The sequence below is a fragment of the Cebus imitator genome, unplaced genomic scaffold (assembly GCF_001604975.1).
Source record: "Cebus imitator isolate Cc_AM_T3 unplaced genomic scaffold, Cebus_imitator-1.0 Scaffold11, whole genome shotgun sequence".
Taxonomy (NCBI): domain Eukaryota; kingdom Metazoa; phylum Chordata; class Mammalia; order Primates; family Cebidae; genus Cebus; species Cebus imitator.
Genome location: NW_016107326.1, coordinates 10,116,278 through 10,136,412, shown reverse-complemented (window position 1 = coordinate 10,136,412; position 20,135 = coordinate 10,116,278). Strand labels below are relative to the sequence as shown.

General features: G+C 51.4%; 1 protein-coding gene across 1 annotated transcript in view; it reads left to right on the top strand.

The window, feature by feature from the left end:
• The window catches only part of ZCCHC24 (zinc finger CCHC-type containing 24), a 64,144-nt gene that overhangs the window by 5,793 nt on the left and 38,216 nt on the right, over window positions 1-20,135 (top strand). The window contains exon 2 of the mRNA XM_017496906.2: window positions 7,179-7,379. Within this exon, the coding sequence (XP_017352395.1) occupies window positions 7,179-7,379 (201 nt within the window). The remainder of the gene's footprint in view (window positions 1-7,178; window positions 7,380-20,135) is intronic.

The following is a 20,135-nucleotide window of genomic DNA, read 5'->3' as shown; positions in this document are numbered from 1 at the left end:
TGTGTGTGTGTGTGTGTGTGTGTGTGTGTGGTGGTGGTGGTGTTGGCATATGATTCTTTATTCAGCCCTCCTCTGGCCATACTGGTCTACTTGTGGTTTCTGAAAACATCAAGCAGTCCCCCTCCTCCAAGCTCCTGCACTTGGTATTGCTCCTACCTAAAATGCCATCCCCTGCGCTTCTACATGGATACATTCCAACTGGCTTGTTTATGACACAAATGGACGTCCCTTCTCTGAGGTTTTACTTGGCTGCCGTTGGGAGCAGACCTCCCTCCAGCCGCTGTGAACCTGTGACAGATGAGTTGTCGGTGCTCCGGGAAAGCATGTCTTTTTTATTATTGTTGTTGTTAGACGGAGTTTGGCTCTGTCGCCCAGGCTGGAGTGAGGTGGCACGATCTCTGCTCACTGCAACCTCCACCTCCCGGGTTCAAGTGGTTTTCCTGCCTCAGCCTCCCGCGTAGCTGGGATTACAGGCGCCCGCCACCACCCCCGGCGAATTTTTTGTAAAGCATGTCTTAATGATTGGTCTTGTCCTGTAATACCTATGTGTGTGTCTCTCTCAGTAGTTAGATTGTCAGCACCCTGAGAGTAGGAATCTTGTCTTTTTTACTTAGTAGTCCTGGCATCTAGTTCTTAGTCAGTGCCCAGGACATGCTAGCTGCTCAGTTAATGCTTGCTACAGGGTGGGTGTCTTGAATTGAAACCTCCCCTCCTCCCTTCCACCTCCAGACTTGTGAGCATGTAAGTACTCTCCTGAGCCTCTTAGCCTTTTGTTTTGTGTCACAGAAAAAAATATCGATGGATTGCTTGATTAATTGGAATAAGCTGACTTGGGAGACAGTAAAACCTTGTCCCCTATGAGTGTTTCAGCAGAGGCTGATGAATGGTCCTTGACCTTCCTTGGTTAGGGACCTCTTTGACAATCTGAAGACAGCTAGAGTTTCTGCTGCCAGCACAATGCACAGAACATAAGCATGTGTGCACATGCATGTACACGTTTGCATGTGATTTCACGAGGACCATGCACACCATGCTCACAGTGGATGTCAGATCAAGGCCCCCTGCCAGAGAGGCTGCAAGCCTCAGTGGTACTCCAGACTGAGAACAGTCTAGCTAAATATGCGGGTCCTTTCCAGCCCTGGGATTCTCATATTCTTGCTGTCTGCTTTCATTCAACAAATGTGCTCTAGCAGTAAGAGGCAGCCAGGTCCCCAGTGCTTACACACTAGCTGGGCAGAGGGCATATAGCTGTGAATCGTGAATACCTGTCAGGTGAGTGGTGACCCTGGGCTGGAGCTGTTGGAACCAATGAGGAAAGGGCTCTCCCCAGGTCCTCTCTGGTGTGTCCTGCTGCCACTGTCTGCTCCCCCATTCCTGGGGCCTTTCCCTATTTCTCTCTGCCCACTCCCCCACCAAAAATAACCTGCAATGGTGATTTAAATAAGAATCTTTTACTAAGCACTGACTGTGTCCTGGGCACTGTGTTTTGCATTTGCTGGGTGAAAGGGCCTCCAGGAGGCAGTGGTGCCCTCTGTGGTCCTGGGTGAGGGGTTGCCATGCCTGTCCTGGCCAGCCCAGCACTGTCCTGGCCCACAGGTCAGCTTGAGACCTGGGAAACAGAAGCAGAGCCAGGGGCTGAGCACAGCGGCAAACCCTCAGCCAAGGTGTGGCCATCTTTTCCCGTTGGCCCACTTCCCACGGGCTGTCTCCTTCTCTCTGAGCCGGGCTGGTGTCCACCTCTCTGTGTATTGGACACGCATGTGTTTGACTCCGGGGAGCTGGAGCCCCAGGTAGAGGCCTGGAGTGGGGGAAGTACAGATCCCCTTGGGAGCAGGGGTGGATTCATTTGCGAGATGAATGGTCTCTTGTCCCAAACAGAGGAGTGTGGGTGCATGTGTGTGCACGCGTGTCTGTGGGGTGGAATAGGGGTGGTTTTGGGATAAGAAAGCCATTGTTCAACTGATGAAAGGAGCCCCTACAGGGCTGGGGACTCGAATCAGAGTTCCTCCTCTGGTGCCTTCGCAGGCCTGGGGGGCAGGACTTAGCAGTTGCTTCTGCCTTGTCTGGCGGCCTGGCCCAGACGCTGCCTTCTCCACGGCCTCACCGCGGCCATGTCCTTCCCGGCGCCTGCTGCTCCCCATCCTGCCTGCTGTCACTGCCTCTCCTGTCTGTCTCTTGTCCTGTCTCTGTGCCCTCTCTTCTCCCTCTGGGTTGTCCTCTGCAGCTTCTGCCCCCTGCCCTAACTCCTGTTACCCCTCTCCCACTGTGCCTACCTACTCTCCTGCAGGGAGGGAAGAAAAGAGAAGTCCTGCTTGGCAGGCCTGCTCTAGGGAGAACTGGCATCAGCCTTGGAAATCTCTGCGTCTGCACCCCTATTCCACAGCAGAGCCACCATCCCCAGGGTCCACACCCCTCACGCAGCCCAGAGACTCTGGTCCCTCACCTTGCCAGGGCTGAGAGGCCTAGCATATGATGTCACAGGGCCTCTGTGCCAAGAGTGGTCTGCAACTGGCATTTTCCTCTGACCCCCTTCCTACAGGGGAAGTCAAGCCTTGGAGGCCGTGTAGAGGCTGAAATATTATAGGGCAACAACCGCTGGCTGTGTTACCTTGGGCAAATCGCTCAGCTTCTCTGAGCCTCAGTTTCTAGCTCTATAAAATGGGGCCAATAATGCCTATTTGAATAGTATTCTTGCCAGGTATGAGGGAACTAAGAAGGGTAAAGGTTCTAGTCAGATACATGACACACTGCACAATCAGAGTCAACCACAGTCCGGGCACAGTGGCTCACGCCTGTAATCCCAGCATTTTGGGAGGCTGAGGCAGGCAGATGGTTTCAGCCAGGAGTTTGTGACCTGCCTGTGCAACATGGTGAAACCTCATCTCTAGAAAGAATAAATACAAAAAGTCAGCCAGGGGTGGTGTCACACACCGGGAGTCTTAGCTACTCAAGTGACTGAGGTGGGAGAATCACCTGAGCGCAGGAAATCAAGGCCATAGTAAGCCGTGATTGCGCCACTGCACTCCAGCCTGGGTGACAAAGTAAAAACAGTGGACCCTGTCTCAAAAAAAAGTAAACTATAGTCTCTTCCCACCTACCTTTCCCCAACAGCCAACCAAAAACCTTGGAGAAGTTCCAGAACTGGGCAGGCAGGAGTGTGATGCACGGCCCCCCAGATGCAGTGTGAGGGTCACATGCTTCCTGCTAGCTGCTGGGGTCCCTGACCCAGGGAGGAAAGACAGGTGGCCTCTTCCTAAGGCTGTTGATTTGGGCCTAGATGGCCTAAGGCTTCCACTCACTGCATAAGTAGGTCTGCCTTGCACCAGTGCCGGGAGCAGCCTCATCTAAGGTGGGAGTGCCCCTCCACTCAGCCCGTGGAAATGAGGGGACCGCTAGGGCATCTATTACCCTTCCCTGCCTTGACCATCTGCACCTAGGGCAGGCAGTGGGGCAACGGAGGGCTGCAGAACCTTTACCTTCAGGGATGTCCGGCCTTGTGGGAGAGATGAGGAGGCCTCATGCACAGAGAGATTAGAGAGCGACTTCAGAGCTCCACCGGTCGCTCAGGTGGGGCTGCACTGTGGTCCCTACCCCTCACCCTGCCAACTGCATTACTGGACTGGGCTACAGTGGGGTGGGGGTCAGCGAGACCTCTGGTGGGGGACAGGGCCTCTATGGGCAGTGGGGCTTCAGAAGCACCTGGATCTGTGCTTTCCGTACTTTTCCTTGGAGCCTGAGGCCTGAGTAAGCGGAAGGGATGGGGTCAAGGCCACAACCCTGGAGTTACAGCCCGATCTGGAGCCAGGCCCTGGAGGGGTTCTGGTTGGACATAGAGAAGGGCATTCCCACGTGAGGCAGCAAGGGCGGGCTGGAGGGAGAAAGGCAGAGCTGCTCGGGGGGCATGGTGAGAGGAGCAGGGTTAGCACTGGCAGATGAGGCCTTCTGGGGCCGCCTTGCACTCCAGCCAGACAAGGAAGGCCATGGCACAGATGGTGCCAGTGTTGGCCTCTGCATTCCAGGCTCCGGGGCATCTCTCAGGACCGGGTGTCTGGATCCTGAGAAAGCCAGACCTCAAGGGATCAGCAAGTCGCCCTCCTTTCCCGCTCCATTTTACGCTGTACAGATGGGAAACTCAAGAGCAGGAGGGGATAGAGCTCCGTGTCCTTGCCTCTGTTCCATCCAATCCCCACAGGCTGTGAAAACAGCCAGGAGGCTGACTTGCCTTTCACCTCCCTGGCCCAAGCTCAAACAGGGCTTTGGAGAGGAAGCCACTCACTGCCCCACCCACCCTTCACACCGGCCCGCCAAGCAGGACTTCTGGCCCTGGGGCCTGGCTGGGTGCCCTGGTCTGTGTCCCTGTGCCCCTGTGGGCCTCAGTTTCCCCATCTGTCATGTGGGAATGAGGTGGGGTCAGCTGACAATCTCTGCTTTTTCAGCTCTGAGGTAGTGGAATTGGGGCTGGGGGAAGGACCCTAATTCCCTGGAGACAGGCTGGAGGGCACTAGAGGTGGGAAGGCTATCAGGAGGGAAGCTCTGGCCTCGAGCTGCTGGGGCAGGGGCAAGGCTGCAGCCCTCCAGAGGGTGGGGTGTCAGCTGCCAGGGAGAGGGCACCCGCTCAGAGGCCTCTGGCTGCCCAGGGATGCCTGTGGGGCCGTCCGTGGGCAGGAGAGCGTGGCCGCAAGATGGGGGAGAGGTTTTTCAGGGTGTGATTAGTGCACTTTCTGGCACAACTGAACTTCCCCTTCCTCTTGACAATTTGCTGCCAGAACAGCCTGATTCCTGTGGACTTGCTTAAATCTTATCTGGGGGGGTTAAAAAAAAAAAAAGAAAGGAAGAAAAAGAAAAAAAACATAAGAGGGTTGTTATTTGTGAAATTGTGTTTCCCAGCCATGAGGGTGAGTCACACCATTTGGGGCTTCAAGTTTCTTGTTTGGATGAACTTTTCTCTGGGAGGCTAGGGCGGATTTGGAGGGGGAGGGGGGCTGCTGGTCTGGGCAGAGTCTTAGAGTCAAGATAAGGAGACACCCTGATGGCTGGGAAGTCCAGGTGCTCCATGGCTGGGTGGGCAGGGCTGGTGGTACCTGAATTGCCTGGGGGAGCTTGAAAAATACTGATTGGGCTGCGGTGGGCGGAGGGTGGTGTTGTTTCTTGGGGACAGAGTTTCAGTTTGGGAAGATGAAAAAGCTCTGGACGGTGGTGATGAATGCTCTTAATCCCACTGAACTGTACACGCAAACATCACTAAAATAGTAAATTGTGTTGTGTATATTTTGCCACACCCCTAAAAATACAGATTTCTGGTCCTCGATTCCAGGTGGCTGCTTTGGTAGGTCTGAGATGGGGCCCAGTTTGGGCACAGTCATGTAATCTGTTAAATGGGATAGTGACTCAGAGAGTTGTGGGGAGAATCAGCTATCTCAATAAGTGTAAAATTTCCAGTGCCGGAGTCACAGTAAGAGCTTGGTGTATGTCACTGTTATCCTCTGATCTGGTTTTCCTGGGAGCCCTCCCCACGCCCTGGAAGGCCGCCCTCCATTGGCTCCCACAGCTCCAGGGATGGGGGACCCTCTGCTTCTCAGGGTGGACTGCTCCATCTTGGGCTCATCTGAGAGCTGGAGTGCCCCTCAGGCTGAACGCAGGTCTGTGTGCAATCTTCCATTGGTCCTGGGTTTGGCAGCCGGGCGGAGCAGTGATGGAGAAGATACAGTCAGTAGGACCCATTGAGATCCTTCCCAGCCACTCTAGCACTCTAGGCGACTGGGTGCTGGGCTGGCCTGCCCCAGAGGTGGTGTCTGTGTCTTTCCTTCCACATCCCAGGTTCTGGTCCAGATGCACATGAGAGGGAACAGAGGCCCAGAAGGAAAGGGCTGTGGTCACACCAAGAACGGCAGTGGCACCCAGATGCTGAGGACTATGTCACTAGGAGGGGAGTGGCAGATGCTTGCAGATGGAAACAGTCGGGAGCTGGGACGTACACTTGTGCGGGTGGGATCTGTCTTGGCTGGGGGAGGCAAGGCAGTGCTCTATGCCCTGGGCCAGCTCACAGCTCCCTGCTCCATTTCCTATGCTCAGGGGACACAGAAAGGGCTGCCCCCAGCCTGGGCTCTGTCTGCCCCATCTTTGGAAGGGAGCCTGAGGCCCTTCCTTTCAGGAGTCCTACTTGCCCATCAGCCTGGGGCTCCCCAAAACAAATTCCCATCTCCCTGTCAGATACAAGGGTCCCCAAGGTCTGTAGCTTATTCCTGCAGCTCTTGGGCACCTGAGCTAGGGTCGGGAGATAACCCAAGCCCAGATTTGTTGTTGAACCTCCTGAGGAGGCCGCCTCTTTCTAGCCTTGGCCTTGCTCCAGGAAAGGAGGACCCCTGGCTGCTCCCTGCCAGCCTCGCCACAGGCCCCACCTTCACTAAATTCCAGTGTACCAGGCAGCCCGGAGCCCGTGACTCCAATAAATAGAGACTGTTATACCAGGAGGGATCCTGGGCCCTGTTGCTTTGAAGCTAAGCAAGATGTCTGGTTCCTGTCATCTGGAGGTGCGAGAGGTGGGCCACTTCCCTCCTCGGACTTCCAGAGAGCTGGCTTGGCTGGGCTGAGGGCTCCCCACACACCGACTGCACAGGCCTCGGGCTGCAGGCCACCTGACAAAGGGCTGGGCCTCAGCCTTCTCTAGTGTAAAGTGGGAGCAATGCCGCAAGCTGACGTTTCCCTTCCTTATGAGGTGGGGAAACTGAGTCAGCAGTGACTTGTTAAAGTCACCCCACCAGTTAGTGGCAGTGCCCCAAATCTGACAAGTTGCTTTCTATTCTGTGTTCTTACCTCGTGGCGGTATGTTAAGAACTAATGGAAATAATAATAAGAGCCATCATCATCATCGCCATTTACTGAGTGGTTCTGAAGGGCCAGGCATAGAGAAACTGCTCATTTTAGCCTCATTGAAACCCTAGGAGGAGCTGTTACTGGGCCCATTTTACAGACAGGGCCACCGAGGCCCAGGGTAGTTAACTGGCTTGTCGATGGAGACAAACTAGTTAGGATTTGAACTCAGGCTTCTGGCGGCCAGAGCCCTCAGGCAGCTGAAGGCTCAGTGTGAATCCATGCGTGTGTTTGTGTGTGTGGGGGGGGAGGAGGTGGAAACTCTCCCAGGGCTGCAGCTGCAGCGTGTGTGCCTCTGTCTCCCACAGGCGCTGAGCAACAGTGTGTACAAGGGTGCCTCACCCTACGGCTCCCTCAACAACATCGCCGACGGCCTCAGCTCCCTCACGGAGCACTTCTCAGACCTGACCCTCACCTCCGAGGCCCGCAAGCCCAGCAAGCGGCCCCCACCCAACTACCTGTGCCACCTGTGCTTCAACAAAGGACACTACATCAAGGACTGCCCCCAGGTGAGGCAGCCCTGGCCCCGGGGGTGCTCTGGGGCTCCCCTGCTGACCTGCAGACAGGCCCCCCTGGGTAGGGCAGGGCAGTGGCCTCCCCAGGGCCCTTTTCACCAATGGGTGGCCCCGTGGTCCTCTGGCCTCTACCCTTTTGTCCCTGCTGGGATTTCTGAGATAAGGCTGGCTAGTGTGGTCAGGACAGAGGCCCAGCTTGGGCCCACGCTGGTTAGTCAGCAATCTGGGTGGGGAATTTTTTGACCCAAACTGGGCCCCCAAAGGAGGTTCTGTGCCTTTGGGTCTCCACCAGTCTTTTTCGCAAGGCGGGGCCTGTTCCGAGGGGGCAGCCTCCTCACAGCTTCCTGGAGGCCCCATCTCATCACACTCACGGGGAAAGAATGCAGGCTCTGAGCCAGGAATCCAGATGTGCACCCCCTCCCCCGGACCCCACCTCTGCCTCCTCAGCCTGTGAGGGAGGAGGGGAGGGGCCCTGCCCTGCACACTGTGCCCCCAGGATGGGTCTGGGCGAAGGCTTCAGGCACTGCAGGGCGGAGCATCTCTTTCTTGGAGTGAGAAGGGGTGGGCAGATGGAGGCCTCCACTCCACCGATGCTTCAGGATGACAGAGCATGCCTGCCCACCCACAGGATGGTCCCTGACCCATTGTAGACTGGTTTTGGGATCCTGGGACGAGAGGGTAGCAGTCATTTTAAATACAGCATGAGATTATCAGCGATATTTTTTTCCTATTTTCCAACTTTTTTATAATGTGGCATTACTTTTATTTTACATTTGTAATGGAAATGGAATCCTGGAAACTCTGGAAATCCATGTAGTGTTCCCCTCCAGATGTTGGAAACCTACGTGTGGTTGGGTGGGGCTGGGTCCTTGCAGGACCAGTGGGAGGCCAGGATGTGCTTGTCATTCATTACATTCCCAAACTCTGCTCAGCAGCTGCCAGGCCACACTTCAGGTCCTTGCCGCTGAGGGTATGGTCCTGGCAGAGCTGCATCAGTGCCTCCAGGGAGCTATTAGAAATGCAGGGTCTCAGGCCCGCCCAGAGCAGCGTCTTAGCAGGTGATTCGTGTGCCGCCATCCCAGACTCCGCATAGTGGGAGCTGATCCACTGGCGACTTTCCTCCAGACCCCACATCCCCAGTGGGTCCTGTCTTCTCCCTCAATATATGCAGTAAGCAGGAGGCTGTTGGCACGAGTGGCTCCCAGCAGAGAGTGAGCACCCTCAGCCCCCCTGGGGTTCTCTGGTTAGAATGAGGGGCAAGCAGGTAACTGAGGATCTGGTTGGTCCTCAAGGGCAGGCCGATGGTCCATCCAGCCTATAGCATGTTGCAATCTGTCCAGCTGAGCCCCAGCACAGGGGCCCCCAGCTCATGTGCACACAGCCACCCACACAACCCTCCCTCCTCCCCTGCCTACAGCCTAGGAAGTGGGCAGAGCCGGACTGAGCTCCCTTAGGGAGACAGGCACCGTGCTGAGTGCTCCCCAAGCAGTATTTCATTTCATGAAACTACTCTGTGTTAAGTGCTCTATTTGCCTCATTTTCCATGGTGAAACAGATGCTTCGAGGGAGGAAGGGACTCACACAGGTGAACTGAGCTGTCAGTGGAAGAGCTGGGGTTTTAATCCAGGCAGACAGGTGACACTCAGACATCAACAGGGGCTTTGGGGCCTCAAAGAAGTGCACTCGCTCTGGGCTGGCAGCCTGAGAATGTCACCAGGTGAAAGGCTTGGGAGAAGGGTGGCAGGGCCTCCCCAGGGTGACCAGTCTCCAAAGGCAATGAATGTGAGCCAGAGGCCAGGGCCAGAGGCAGGTGTGTGTATGTGTGTGTGTATGTGTGCATGTGTGTGACTGTGTGTGTGTATGTGTGTATGTGTGTGGCTGTATGTGTGTATGTGTGTGTATGTGTATGTGTGTGTGTGTGTGTGTGTGTGCGCACGCGTGCACATGCATACACTGTCCTCTCTCCTGACAGGGCCAGATCGCTTCTAAATGCTGGGACAGAGTGTCCCTGGCACTGTTCAGCACAGTGCTAACATGGGATCTTCCTTCATACACATCAGTCTCTTGTCTAGGACTCTTAACTCTATGGCAGAAGGAGGAGTAGTGGCCTCATTTTACTCTTGGGGAGGTGGAGAGGGCAGAACGTGTACGAGAACCCCAGTCTTGGGATCGCGTTTTTTGCCTCCTTGAGCTCCATGTCACTCCAAGCTAAGACCCGCATGTTCTGTGGGGCCACAGTTTCTCCCTTGAGCTAATTGAGGCTTTCTCCTGGCCCCATCTCAAACTTGATTCTGTCCTGGACTTCTCTCCTCCCTTCATGGGTGTCAAGAGGACAGACAGAGGCTCACAGCCTCAGTCTCATCCCCTGTCGCATGAGGCTAAAGAGAGCACCGACACCCAGGGTATTGTGAGGGCACAGTGCAACTCTGCATGGAAGGTGCTTGCCATGGTGCCTGGCGCACAGGAAGCACTTCATAAATATTGGCTAGCATTTTCTTCTTCTTTGGGTCACTGTGAAGAGCGCACCCTCCTGGCCAGGCACTAGGTTTTTGGGCAGGCTGGGGTCTAATTGGATGCAATCTAGGCCTCACCTGGCCATAGCTCCAGCGGCAGGTGTTGGGCTGGATTCATACCTGTGCTGTCACCATCTGACCACTCCGGCCCAAGGTACCTCACACACAGCAGGGCTCAGTGCAAAGCTCCCTGAAGGGAGGAGCGTGCTGATGGGGCTTTTATAAACTGCGGAAGGAAACCTGTGTCACAAATGACATAGTGTGTTAGGATCTAACTTACATAATATTTAAAATAAAATGATTTTCTTGGGAACAGTTTTGTGAGATATAATTCACTTACCATATAATTTCCCTATTTGAAGTGTACAATTCAGTGATTTTAGTATATGCATAGAGTTGTGCAACTGTCACCTTAATCAGAGAACATTGTCATCATTTAAGAAAGGGACTTCATATTCCTTAGGTATCACCTCTTTTTTGTTGTTGTTATTGAGACAGAGTCTGGCTCTATCGCCCAGGTTGGAGTGCAGTGGCATGATCTCGGCTCACTACAACCTCCTGGGCTCAAGTGATTCTCGTGCCTCAGCCTCCTGAGTAGCTGGGATTACAGGCACTGCCACCATGCCTAGCTAATTTTTCTATTTTTAGTACAGATGGGGTTTCACCATGTTGGCCAGACTGGTCTCGAACTCCTGGTCTCAAGTGATCCACCCGCCTCTGCCTCCCAAAGTGCTGGGATTACAGGCATGAGCCACCGTGCCCAGCCCTGGTATTGCCTCTTGATCATCCATCCCCTCGAATCCATAATCACTCATCAATTTCTCTCTCCATAGATCTGCCCATTCTGGACATTTCATATAACTGGAATCATGTAATGTGTGTTCTTTTATGACTGGCTTCTTTCACTTCGCATAATATTTTCAAGGTTCACCCATGTTATGATGGGTATCGATTCCCGTAATTTAGGAGATATTCCTTCTTGTGGTATTTTCTGGAAGAGTTTGTAAAGAGTCAGGACCAATCCTCTTTCAGATGTGTGAGAGAATTTACCTGTGATGTCATCTGAGCCCAGGCTTTCATTCGTGGGTAGACTTTTGATGACTGCTTTTAGCTCTTTACTCATTATAGACCTATTCTGATTTTTTTTTTTTCTTTTTGACTCAGTTACTAGAGTTTGCTTCCTCCTGGGCGTTTTCTCCAATTTGTCTGACTTACTGGCCCACAGGTGTGCACTGTATTCTCTCAGCATCCTTTCTGCTTCTGTCGGGTTGTTAATAACTTTCCTTCTTTCATTTCTGCTTCTTGTCATTCGAGTCCCCTCTTTTATCTTGGTCAATCTAGCTAAAGTTTTGTCAATCATTTTGAACTTTTTGAAGAACAAACTTTTGGTTTATTTGATTTTTCTTGTTTTTCTATTCTTTATTTCATTACTTTCCACTTTAATCTTTATGTTTAAATTATGGTAAAATACATATGATATAAAATTTACCATCTTAATCATTTTTAGCTTATGGTTCAGTGGTATTAAATATTCACATTGTTGTATGACCATCACCACCTTCCAGCCACAGAACTCTTTTCATCTTGCAAAAGTGAAATGCTGTCCCCATTAAATAATAATTCTCCCTCCCTGTCCCCAGCAACTCCATTCTACTTTCTGTCTCTACGAATTTGACTGCTCTAAGTACTTCATATAAGTGGAATCACATGGCATTTGTCCTTTTGCGACTGGCTTAGTTCATTTAGCATAATTTCCTCAAGGTTCATCCACATTGTAGCATGTATCTGTTTCGTTCCTTTTTAAGGCTGAGTAATATTCCATTGTATGTACGTACATACCATATTTTTTCATCAGTTCACCATCAATGGACAACTGGATTGCTTCCACCTTTTGGCTATTGCAAATATTGCTGCTGTGATCATGGGTTTATAAGTGTCTTTGCTTGCTTTCAATTCTTCATCCCAATCTTTGTTATTTCCTTCCTTCAGCTTGCCTTAGATTTAGTTTGCTCTTTTTCTAGTTTCTTAAGGTGGAAGGTTACATTACTGATTTTATATCCCTTCCTTCCTGCCTGCCTTCCTCCCTTCCTCTTTTTATGGAAACAGGATCCCACTCTGTCACCAAGGCTGGAGTGCAGTGATGTGATCAGAAATCACTGAAGACTCAAACTCCTGGGCTCAAGCAATCCTCCCGCCTCAGCCTCCACAAGCGCTGGGATTACAGGCATGAGCCATTGCGCCTGGCTCTTTCTTCGTTTCTTAATGTAGATGATTACAGCTATGAATTTTCCTCTGAGCCCCATCCCATAAGTTTTGGTACATTGTGTCTTATTTTCATTTATCACAGGGTATTTTTTTTATTTCCCTTGTGATTTCCTTTTTGACTCACTGGCTGTTTAGGAGTGTGTTGTTTAATATTCACATATTTGTGTGTTTCCCAAATATCTTTTAATGATGTCTGACCTTAATCCATTGTGGGATAGCACATATTTTATATGATATTAATCCTTCTAAATGTACTGCGGTTTGTTTCAGAACCTAACGTTATGAGTTATTCTGGAGAATGTTTTGTGTGCACTTGAGAGAAATGTATTCTGCTGTTGTTTGGTAGAGTGTTTTATAGATGTTTATTAGGTCTCGCTGGTTCACAGTGATGTCTATATCTGCTTTTGCTTTGCTGATATTCTGCCTAGTTCTTTTATTATGATTTTAAGTGGGGGCTATTTAAGTCTTCAGAAATTATTGTTTGTCTATTTCTTTCTTCAATTCTGTCAGTTTTTGCTTCATGCATTTGGCTGTTCTGTTATTAGGTGTACCTATGTTTATAGTTATTGTATCTTCTTGATGGATTAATCCTTTTATCATTATAAAATGTTCTTCTTTATCTCTAGTAACTTTTTTTTTGTTTTAAAGTATGTTTTGTCTGATATTAGTATACCTAGCTTTCTAATAGTTGCTGATGATATGACAGATATTTTCCCACCCTTTTATTTTCAATCTATGCATATATTTGAATTTAAAGTGCATCGTCAGTGGATAGCATGTAATTGGATCTTGGTTTTTGTCATCCCATCTGAAAATCCTTGCCTTTTGATTGGATTGTTTAACCCACTCACATTTTATGCTATTTTTGATATAGTTAGAATTAGTCTGCCATTTTACTGCCATTTGCTTTCTAAATTACTCATGTCTTTTTTATTTCTCTATTCCTTCTAAAGAAGAATACAACAAATTGCTTTTTTGCATTAATTTTCTAAGTAACATTTTAATTTCTTTAATGATTTTTTTCCACTCTGTTTTTGAGGTATTTTCTTAGGGTTGCTCCAGGGCTTATCGTGTACATCATGTCTTACCAGAATGCCTCAGACTTATAACTTAATTCTAGTAAGATGCAGAAATGTTAATTTGCTCCTTGTTTTGGCTTTCAGCAGTTTTGCAATGCTATATCTGTTTTCGGATCTCTTTATGTTTATCCTGCTTAAAGTCTGTTGAACTGCTTAGATGTACTGTTTAAATCTTTGCATCAGATTTGGGAAGTTTTCAGCCATGATTTCTTCCAGTATTTTTCTGCCCCTTTATCTCCTCTCCGTCTGTGAGATGATTTTTAAATGATCTAAATGCTTTAAAAATCTTTAATGGTCTAATTGGGAATAGAATGTGCAGAACCCTAGGCTAACCCTGCCTAGGTCCTGAAGCTCCTCAGGGAGCCCCAGGGGTCTAGATGGGTGACAGTGAAAGCGAGCTTAAAGCATTCGCTACCGCAGGAGCCGAAGGTTGGTCACTTATCAGTCGGCCCTTTCTCACTTTAAGAGTGGGATAAAGGTGACCAGAGCTGAGCTCATCAGACTGATGGGGCCTCTGACATACCCTCAGGGCTGTGGGGGGGGATGGGCACTGGCAGGAAGACTGGGAGCCCCCAGACCAGAGGCCAATACCGAATGTCACCAAAGGGCAGGCCTTCCTTCTGGGGTGAGGCTGTGCCTCGGCCGTGGTCCACCTCCAGCCAATGTCAACACCAAACCAAAAAGGATTAGGACTCAAGAGTGTCTATCATTTGCTTCTTGAAAAAACACCTGCTGTTGTCCCTATGCAGTGTCCCAGCCATCCAATCTAAGGGTAATGATAATATTATACCCCGTGCAATAGCAATAGCCTGTAAGCACTGAGTTTAGCACTGAGTTCCCACTGAGTTTAGGAGGTTGTATATATTAGCTAATTTAATGCTGTCAAAAATTCAGTAGGTTCTATACTGATCTCCAATTGCCAGATGATAAAACTGAGACCCAGAGAAGTTAAGTGACTTGCCCAAGGCCACACAGCTAGTGAATATCAAAGCTGGAATTGGAACTCAGGTGTTCCTGATTCTAAGTGTGTGCTTTTAAAATATCATCCTGCATCAGCCTTGGCATCCAGACTTTGATCTCCACTGTCATTCCCAGAAAGTCAGGGTTCTTTAAAAAGAGAGATGATTGGAAGTAGAGAGGGACAAGGACAATGTGGGCAGAAGCCATCCCAGGCCTGGTCTGGCCAAGTTGGTGTGCCTGGTAGCTTCACCACCAGTCCACCATCAGGGTGTCTGCTGCCCCAGTGTAGTCAGGTAGGTCAGGAGTGGGTTGGGCTTGCCAGCTCTGGTGACAACAGAAAACCCACTGACGGCAGGGAGGCATGGCTGGTATCTGCTGGGCCTACCTGCAGGGTCGCCTGGTATCCCGTGTTGGCCTCTGCACCTCTGCACTTGTCAGGACTGAGCAGCAGTGTCTTGCTCTGAGCCAGCTGCCCTTGCCTGCAGGGGTCTGTGGCGGGGGCCTGGCATAGTGCCACATCTGTGCCTAGGACACACAGTCTATCCAGGACAGAGCAGGGCTTAGGACATGCTCTCATCACCCAACCATTCCTGAGGGCCTCTCGTGTGCCAGGCCTGTGCTGGATAAGGCTCTTTGCCTGTCCTCAGTGGGACAGATAGAGCGTTGGCCACTCGAGGGGACCAAGGCTGTGGTGAGCCCAGCCCTGTGTGCCAGCCCAGCTCAGCCTGGAGCTTCGTGGGAGGCCTCAGAGAGGAGGAGCTTGGATTTGGAGTGGGGAAGGCTTCCAAGCAAGCGTGTAAATAACAGGAATATGCTTTCCGGGCACCGTGAGCCCTGGGCCACAGCAGGCGCTGCCGGGGGAGGAGCGGAGGTGTGGCTGGAACAGGTGATGAAGGGCTTGCGTGCCAGGCTGCACAAACTTGGACTTTATCTGGAGGCCAGGGAGAACGGTTTTAGGTGACATGCTCAGATTGGCATTTTGAAAGATCCTGTTAGTAGCAGGTTGGAGGCCAGGCTGAGGAGGCAAGAGTGCTGAGGAAGCCAGCCGCTGAGCATGTTTAGGGGCCGATAAGACTGGACACAAGACAGCAGTGAGCAGAGGCTGAAGGGGAGGGAACGGATTCTGGAGACTATGGAAAAGTGCCATCTGTGGGGCCTGGTGCCCAGTGACGGGGAGAGGGGCAGGTGGCAAGGAGAGCTACCAGATCTTTAGGGTGGCTGCCTGGACAGATGGCTGCCAACTGAGATACAAATAAACATGCAGGAACAGGTAGACTCACCTTCATTTACCCATTCTGCAGTTATTTATTTAATGTCTACTATGCGTCAGATGCGTAGCCGGCATTAGAGGACACCACAGTGAGCAAAACAGGAAAGGCTCCCTCTGTCCAGGGACTTATGTTTCAGACGGTGAAGTCAGGCAGTAAGTACAAATAAGTGAGAACACAGGGAAATATCGGATCAGATGAAGAACACAGAAGAGTGCTTTTATGCGCACACCAGGCTGCCTTCTCCATGAGAAACAGTCGTTAGTAGCATGTATAGGCCCATGATACTTTTAGGGTCCACAGATACGTTTCTTTTTCTTTTTTTGAGATGAAATCTTGCTCTGTCACCCAGCATGGAGTGCAGTGGTGCGATTTTGGCTCACTACAACCTCCACCTTTAGGGTTCAAGTGATTCTCCTGCCTCAGCATCCCAAGTAGCTGGGATTACAGGCATCCGCTACCACGCTCAGTTGATTTTTATATTTTTAGTAGAGACAGGCTTTCACCATGTTGGCTGGACTGGTTTCGAACTCCTGACCTCAAGTGATCTGCCTGCCTCGGCCTCCCAAAGTGCTGGAATTACAGGCGTGAGCAACTGCACCCGGGCACAGATATGTTTCTATTTGTATTTATTTTATAAACAGAAGAGAAAATTAGTATAATAATGAATATATAATTATGAACTATATATATATATTTGAGATGGAGTCTCACTCTGTCACCCAGGCTGTAGTCCAGTGGCACAATTTCAGCTCACTGTAACCTCTGCCTCCCAGGTTCAAGTATTCTCCTGCCTCAGCCTCCTGAGTAACTGGGATTACAGACGTGCACCACCACACCCAGCTAATTTTTGTATTTTTAGTAGAGACAGAGTTTCACCACATTGGCCAGGCTGGTCTCAAACTCCTGATCTCCAGTGATCTGCCTGCCTCGGCCTTCCAAAGTGTTAGAATTACAGGCGTGAGCCATCACACGCAGCCAGAAAATATAATTTTTAATAGGTTTTATGCAGAAAGGGGCCACAAAAGCAAAAGTGCCTAGCGCCCACAGAAGTCATAACGCAGCCCTGGAGAGTGTCTGGGGGCAGCTTTCTATTGGGTGGCCACCGTAGGTCTCTCTGATGACAGGACATGAAAACTCTAGATACTACCACTCCACTAAAGCTCAGGCAGGGTGAGGGTCCCGATGCTGATGTGGGCAATACCTTGTTGAGGTCAAAGGACACAGCCTTGAATTTTTAATATGAAGACCAGAGTTCAAATTCTAGCTCTGCCATTTAACTACTGTGCAACCTTGGGCAAGCTGCCTAACCTCTCTGGGCCACCTTTTCTTATCTGTGATTTGAGGTTGCTGCCTTGATGATGTACTCAGTACCACTGTAGAAACGGAGCCTGGGGTAGTGGTGGGGGCTGTGCACCTTTTCCTAAGCTCTCCCTTTGCCCTTCACGGCTGTCAGGCCCAGCCACACCCAGCCTGGCAGCCACCCTTCGGGTGCTGACCTGGGAGCAGAAGCTCTCTAGAACCCGTTCCCATCACTTCTGAGACATTGTTGGGGGTACTAGTTACTCCTTTGAGGAGAGCTGAGGGGTGTTGTCACCTGTGCCTCTCATGTCCAGCTAAGAGCCAGGCACCAAGAGAGGTCTGGGAGGGCCTGAGGGGAACTGCCATTCCTGAGTCAGCATGTCCAGGGCTGCTAATGAAATCCAGATGTCAGACAGAAAACAATCATCGCCCCCACCCATCTGGCAGCTCGGGTTTCTTGGAGATTGCAAAAGAAAAAGAAAAATAGAGCCGAGAGAGAATGGAATCCTAGAACAGCTGAGATCTTAGGGGCGGGATGTAAATAGTTTCAGGGTCTTGCTGGGGAAAAGGGCAGGAGACAAGGGAAAGAGGGGGCTGGCCCATTCCCCCTTCTCCCTCACCCATGTCTCTGCAGCCCTCGAGGACCCCCACCCCCACAGCCCTCTCCAGGCCAGAGCAGGCTGGTCCTTGAGGGGAGTGGGCTGTTGGAGGCAGCAGGCAGGGCCGAGGCCCCCAGCCCATGTCTGACCCTTGCCTGCGATGTCCAACCCCTCATTCCAGCCCTGACCTCACTGCAGGTCTGGGTGTCCTCTGGGGCCAGAGTGGCTAGAGCCCATAAAGGGGACAGGCTAAAAAGGACAGATGGTAGGCAAAATTTCCCCTCCAGAACCTTGTGGGCTGACTAGAAGCTTCTCAGAGCCCCAGAGCTGGGAGGCATAGGGAGAGAGGATGACGGGTGTGGTGGGCCAGTGGGGGACCTAGCCCCTTCCTCCCACCAGGGCTTCCTCGCACATGTCCACCTCACGTGTTAGCGCACATGGGAAAGAAAGGGCTGCCAGTCACAAAAAATGTACAGAGGCCGGCATGGTGGCTCACGCCTGTAATCCCTGCACTTTGGGACGCGGAGGTGGGCAGATCACCTGAGGCCAGGAGTTTGAGACCAGCCTGGCCAACATGGTAAAACCCCGTCTCTACTAAAAATACAAAAAAATTAGCCAGGTGTGGTGGCGCACACCTGTGATCCCAGCTACTAGGGAGGCTGAGGCAGAAGGGTCGCTTGAACTCAGGAGGTGAAGGTTGCAGTGAGCCGAGATTGCACCACTGCACTCCAGCCTGGGCAACAAGAGCGAAAAACTCCGTCTTTAAATAACTAACTAACTAACTAACTAAATAAATAAATAAATAAATTGCATAGAGGGAGGGAGGAAGAGAAGGAGGGGCAGAAAGATAACACCACAGACAAAAAGCCCTTTTAATGTTAGACAGTGGAATTAGCAAAGTGTTATACTGCCACCCACTACTCATTAACAAACATCCAGAAGGAAGGGAGAGAGGGAAGGAAAAGAAGGAAGGGAAGGGAAGGGAAGGAGGAAAGAAGGAAGGAAGAAAGGAAAGAAGGGAGGGAGGGAGGAAGGGGGAGAAGAGGGAGGACAGACAGCATCATTCTGTGTTCCCATTGAGGAACAACTGGGCCCAGGGCAGGTGCATAGCAGGGGATGGGTGCTGCAGGTAGCCTTTCAGGGGGTTCTGGAGCCTGGGCCGGCTGGCCGAGGGGCCTCGGCTGAGGTTCTTCCAGCACTTGGCACAGAACCTGGAATGCCGTGAGCACTCGGAGAATGTCAGCTGGGATGGGTGTTGCTGGGGGTGTCATGCCTGCTGTTTGGCAGGTGGTGGCTTTGGCACAGATGCTGACTTTAGGGTAGTGCCCCAAAGCCAGCATCCAGGCCTCGAGACCCCCCTCCTCCCCTGCCAAAGCCCCCTCCCTGCAGTGCTGAGCCTTCGAGCACAGTACCGAAGCCAGCCTGCCTGCATTCTACCCCAGCGCCACCTGGTAGCAGCAGTGCTGTGTGCCTTCGGGAAAAATTCACTCAGTCTTTCTAGGCCTCAGTTTCCTCCTGTGTAAAATGACCATACTAAGACATCCTACTTCAAGAGATGTTGTGAGCCTGAGTTATTTTATCTGACGTGTTTATAAGAGTGCCTGGCACCTTGCTTGCACTGCAAGTAGGACTCTGTTAATTACTGTCATTATGATTATTATTATTTTTGAGACAGCCTTGCTCTGTCACCTAGACTAGAGTGCAGTGGCATGATCTTGGCTCACTACAGCCTCCACCTCCTGAGTTCAAGCGATTCTCCTGCCTCCTGAGTAGTTGGGACTACAGATGCGCACCACCACACTTGGCTAATTTTTGTACTTTTAGTAGAAACAGGGTTTCGCCATGTTGGCCAGGCTGGTCTCAAACTCCTGGCCTCATGTGATCCACCTGCCTCAGCCTCTCAAAGTGCTGGAATTACAGGCATGAGCCGCCAAGCCCAGGCGACTGTCATTATTATTATGCCTCAACTCCACTGTTTCAAACTCGCTTGAGACATGCCAGGGGTCTAAGAGACTGCTTCAGCACTGTGAGGATCCATAGAGGTGGCTGGAGTCCTCCCTTTCCACCTTCACCGCCTAAGAGAGGGGCTGCATCTGGGAGAGGCCACAGGGAGGCCAAGTGACAACTTTGTGTTTTCTCAGCGTCTTGGGGAGGGGACAGGGGAAATCCCAGATGACTTTGGCTTCAGGGACTGAGTCCTGGAGATTTTCCTGTGCCCAGGATGAGTGCTGTGGGAGGAGGTGATGAGGCACATCTGGAAGGTGTGGGAGGAGGCGATGAGGCACAGCTGGAAGGTGTGGGAGGAGGCGATGAGGTACAGCTGGAAGGTGTGGGAGGAGGTGATGAGGCACAGCTGGAAGTTGTGGGAGGAGGTGATGAGGCACAGCTGGAAGGTGTGGGGGGAGGTGATGAGGCACAGCTGGAAGTTGTGGGAGGAGGTGATGAGGCACAGCTGGAAGGTGTGGGAGGAGGTGATGAGGCACAGCTGGAAGGTGTGGGGGGAGGTGATGAGGCACAGCTGGAAGGTGTGGGGGGAGGTGATGAGGCACAGCTGGAAGTTGTGGGAGGAGGTGATGAGGCACATCTGGAAGGTGTGGGAGGAGGTGATGAGGCACAGCTGGAAGGTGTGGGAGGAGGTGATGAGGCACATCTGGGAGGTGTGGGGGAGGGATGAGGCACATCTGGAAGGTGTGGGAGGAGGATGATGAGGCACAGCTGGAAGGTGTGGGAGGAGGGTGATGAGGCACAGCTGGAAGGTGTGGGA